At 36.6% G+C, this 4449-nt stretch overlaps 1 protein-coding gene across 2 annotated transcripts; it reads left to right on the forward strand.

The window, feature by feature from the left end:
• The first annotated feature begins 279 nt into the window (after positions 1 to 279).
• On the forward strand, positions 280 to 3901 carry rgs1 (regulator of G protein signaling 1). 2 transcript variants are annotated; one of them, XM_084732229.1, is made up of 4 exons: positions 280 to 769; positions 1083 to 1162; positions 2341 to 2507; positions 3121 to 3901. In XM_084732229.1, exons 1-4 carry the CDS (start codon positions 759 to 761, stop codon positions 3295 to 3297), a joined length of 435 nt encoding a protein of 144 aa, XP_084588355.1. In that variant the 5' UTR covers positions 280 to 758; the 3' UTR covers positions 3298 to 3901. The 2 variants fall into 2 exon arrangements, with proteins under 2 accessions (XP_084588355.1, XP_084588354.1); XM_084732228.1 differs by having other exon boundaries at positions 280 to 869; positions 1078 to 1162; positions 3121 to 3900.
• The last annotated feature ends 548 nt before the right edge of the window (positions 3902 to 4449 follow it).

Here is a 4449-nt window from a genome sequence, read left to right on the forward strand (position 1 = left end):
CAAACATACAAAAAGTTGAGATCACTCAAAATTTTAAAATACATTTTTTTTTAAATAAAGCTCTAAGAATGAAAGCAAATTATCTCAACAAAACATTAGTAGTTGGTAAAACTTTTTTCTTTTTAAATTTTAGAGTTTGAGTTGGGCTCAAAACTCAAAAATATATTTAAGTAAGTTGCCTTTTTTCAACTTTTTTGTTTTTACAGTGTAGAACATTTTAGCCTACTTCATGAACGAGACAAAATAAATGCATTTAGGCAAAATTAACAGGCTCTTGTATTTTCCTCTCATCGGCAAAACAATATAAACATTTTCATTGGTTTATAAAAGATGTAAATCTTACATTTTGCAGAATTGGACCCAAATAAAATCTCCTGTGACCCACCTGTGGGCCACAACCCAGTGTTTGGGAATGACTGATCTAACATGTTTAAATAATCTTAATTTCTTTATTCAGTCTGTCTGTTTTACTATCTGTCACCTTTATGTTGTCACGTTCATGTTAATGTCGATTGTTATTCTGGACGACAGGTGCGTTCAGGTTAAATCACAGCTCAGGTCTCGTCTCCTCGAGGAAGGACGCCCTGTCTCTCCCAACAACAACACTTTGCATACAGATTTCCATATATTCCATTCATGTTGGGTGGGGGTCATTTAGATTTGTTCAGTCACTTAACTCCCTTATTTCCAAACAATCACAACCCCATCTTCAGTCTGGCAGGATCTTATCTCTGTCTCCCTTCGTAGAGGACGAGGAGATGGCGATAAAGTGAGTTACTGCATATTTGATTATTGGGCCTTTACCATTTTCAGCAGGCAACAGCTTTACAGCAGCCATGTGGAAAATACCGAGGAGGTTTTCACTCACTGTAAGTCTCACCTTGTGTTGTGCCTTTGTGTCTGAAGGGGTTTGTAGTGATGGGAGGTTGCTGTCAGGTGCCTTATAATTCATCAGAGTGAATCATCTTAAAACATATCACATACTATGACCGGTTGATAATCTGGCCTGCCAGTGTGGTTTGCAGGTGGAGTTCACAGATAACTGGGCTAGTGATAGATCTCGATGCTCTTTTCAAGGGTAGATTGTGTTGCTTCCCCAAGGATCCACTGGAGGATGTTGAGACTTGGAGTGAGTCTGTGGACAAAGTCCTCAGTTGTAAAGGTGAGACGCTCCTCTCATTGTGCAAACATTCAACACTGAAGATGATTATTGTCACAACGTTTATACAAGTGCAACCTTGTGGAAAATGTTGGTGGCAAAAATAACGATTAGTTAAATGACAGGAGACAGAAGAACACTGTAAAAACCAGAAAACTCAAAATTTGTAAGGCAACTTTATTAGATTTTAGATTTTTAGAGATCAACTCAAACTTTTGGTCAAAGTTTTGAAAAAGTTTTACCAACTAATAATGTTTTGTTGAGATAATGTAGTTTTCTTCTTTAGTTAATTTAATTCTTTGAGTATTTGAAAACTCAAAACATTTTACACAAATAAGTCCCACAGATCACTGTGAACAATGTTTATAAAATATTTTTTTTAGGTATCCAGAACTCAAGTTTATCTAAAGGAAAAAAAGTAAATTCTTGCAATAAAATATTATAGGTCAGCAAAACTTCACAAAACTGACAAAAACTTTAGAAAAGTTTTACTATAACTTTTTAAAAATGTAAGAGAGAGAGTTTGATTCAAAATTTAGTGAGGCCAATTACCTTGAAATAAAGTTTTCTTTTTTCTTTTTTTCTTTTTTTTTACAGTGAAGAAGAATAAAAATAACCCAAAGAACTCAAAGGTTCAAGTTTATTTAAAGAAAAAGAAGTAAATTCTTGCAACAAAAGATTGTAGGTTTGGAAAAACTTGTTTAGTTGGTTTCAAAATGTGAAAGTTTGACTCAAAAATATAGTGAAGGCAGTTACCTTGAAGTTTTTTTACAGTGAAGAAGAATGAAAATAAGACTATACAGTAAGACAGGCATGTCCAAACTTTTCCATAAAGGGCCGGGTGGCTGCAGGTTTTCATTCCTACCAAACCGGAGCTCACCTGATTCAATCAATCAGCTGTTTGAAGACTGAAATCAGCTGATTAGATGAGTCGAGTCTGGTGAGCTCCGGCTTCGTCGGAATAAAAACCTGCAGCCACTCGGCCCTTTATGGAAAAGTTTGGATGCACCTTCAGTGAGACTACAACATGTGCATTTATAAGATAAAATACAAAATAATAAAATTTGTAATAAGATGTATAAATATAGAACAAATAAATGCATACAGTTTTATAAAATATTAGGGTTATATTTGAGTGTATATACATTTTCTAACTGCTTGCTGTCCTCTCTGACTTCCAGCCGGACAGATCGCTTTCCGGGAGTTCCTGAAGTCCGAGTACAGTGAGGAGAACATACTGTTTTGGCTCGCCTGTGAGGAGTACAAAAAAATCAAGACAGTCCCAGAGATGATCTCCTCCGCCAACAGGATCTACTCAGAGTTTGTCCAAACAGAGGCGCCCAAACAGGTAAACGACTGCAAGCTGAGAAAAGAACCAAGACAGTCATTTATTACAATCTGAATTTAGTAATCCTGTACAGATAAAGTGGCTGCTATGAAGCTGTGTATTCTTGCACTGTGAAAGATTTTTTTTTAGTTTTGAGCCCGACTGAAACTCTTAAGTTAAAAAAAAACTAGTAAAGTTTTGTTGAGATGGTTTACTTTTCTTAACTTGAATGTTTGAGTTTTAGAAACACCCAAAAACTGCATTTCAAAAACTGTTGCCTAAAACTCATTGATGTTAAAGTGAATAATGGTTAATAAGTTAATATTTTCAAATGCAACCATTTAATTTTCAAGCAAATCAGGTTCAATTTTTGGAGCACAGTTTTTGCGGGGTTTCTTAAAGTCAAATATTCTAGTTTATCTGAAGAAGAAAGGTAAATTATAATTATATAGTGAAGGCAGTTGCCTTAAAATTATGAGTTTTCTCAACTTTTTTTTTTTTTTACAGTGCATGTATTTTTATAGAAGTGAAACAGCAGAGTTTTAACTGCAGTTCCCCCTCATTGAATATTAAAGTGAATAATAATGAAAAGAGTTGCCGTAAGATGCCCCTGGGCGTTGTTGTTTGATTCCAGATCAACATAGATTGCGGTACCAGAGAAAACATAACAAAGAACATCTCCCAGCCGACCCTGACTTCGTTTGATACGGCGCAGAAGCTCATCTACAGTCTGATGGCCAGGGATTGCTACCCGCGGTTCCTAAAATCTGACATCTATCAGGGACTCCTGAGGAGAACCGATTCAAGGTGACTGTTTCAAAACTGACAGCCTCTCAGGCGGCTGAGGGGCGAGGGGGGTGTTGAGGGGGGCTCGCGAAATCTTCTCTCCAGCTCTGATCTGCTGTAGCACTCCTTCATTTCAGTGTGGATAACGGGTTCATGCCATTACAATCCAGATCCTTAAGCGTAGCAGAAATAGCTTTTCTCAACCTGTGTGATTCAGTAGGCAGTTACAGCTCAAGAGAATTTGTGGCTTGTATTATACTTTATCTCTTTAATTATGTTAAGTCTAAAAAAGTCTTTAAAGAGATTGTGCACATATTCTTCTATGATTATCTCCTCTCTCTTTTTCACCCCATGAAGTTAATAATAAAAAAGAATTTCTTCATTGTAAAGTATTATCAACACTTTATCTAATTGATTATGCAAATATATATCTGATTGCGCCAAGAAATTCAAACTTTCACATGCAAATAAAAATGTGAGTGTATTGTTAAAACATCTGTCTTGTTTTTGTGTAGTTTCTCTTCATCAAAACAAAAACTAAATATACTCAGCTGAATGACATTCGGGTGTGGTCTTTTTGAATGTGATGCAAATCACCTTGGATGTTGTCAGAGGAGGCTGCAGGATGGTCATTGGTCAGGAGGTACACCAGAGGGCAACAGAGGCCTTCAAGCAACATCATTCAAAAAAAAAAAAAAAAGAACAAGAAGAAACTACTAAACAAAGGAGAGGGGAAAAAACTGCACACTTCCTCAGGCCCTGCGCGTGTTTCTGCAACACCTCAGCTGCACTTAGAAGAAGCTGGAACATTAAATATAATGTGAAGAGGAAGTGAATTCGTCGACTCTGTCTGGAGTTAAATTTGCCTGAGATGCCAGACGCAGGGTGGCGGGGCGGGGAGGCGAGGGGTGGGGTGGGCGGTAGTGCACTTTCGGTGGCATGCAGTTGGTTTCATGTTGCCAGGCGAGTTCATTCATCATAAAAAAGTATCTGAGAGGATTCAAATCACAACTTTGAATCTGATGTGATGGAAAAACATCTCTAAATATGCATATTGTAGTTCATGTACTCCTTTTAAAGAAAGACTAGGGTACACTAAAAAAATTAGTGGAATCAACTAATCTTTTCTCATTAACTTAACATAAATATGCAATTTTATTTGTTGAAGTTGATTAAA

The sequence above is a fragment of the Lutjanus erythropterus genome, chromosome 12 (genome assembly GCF_056507025.1).
Source record: "Lutjanus erythropterus isolate fLutEry1 chromosome 12, fLutEry1.hap2, whole genome shotgun sequence".
Taxonomy (NCBI): domain Eukaryota; kingdom Metazoa; phylum Chordata; class Actinopteri; order Lutjaniformes; family Lutjanidae; genus Lutjanus; species Lutjanus erythropterus.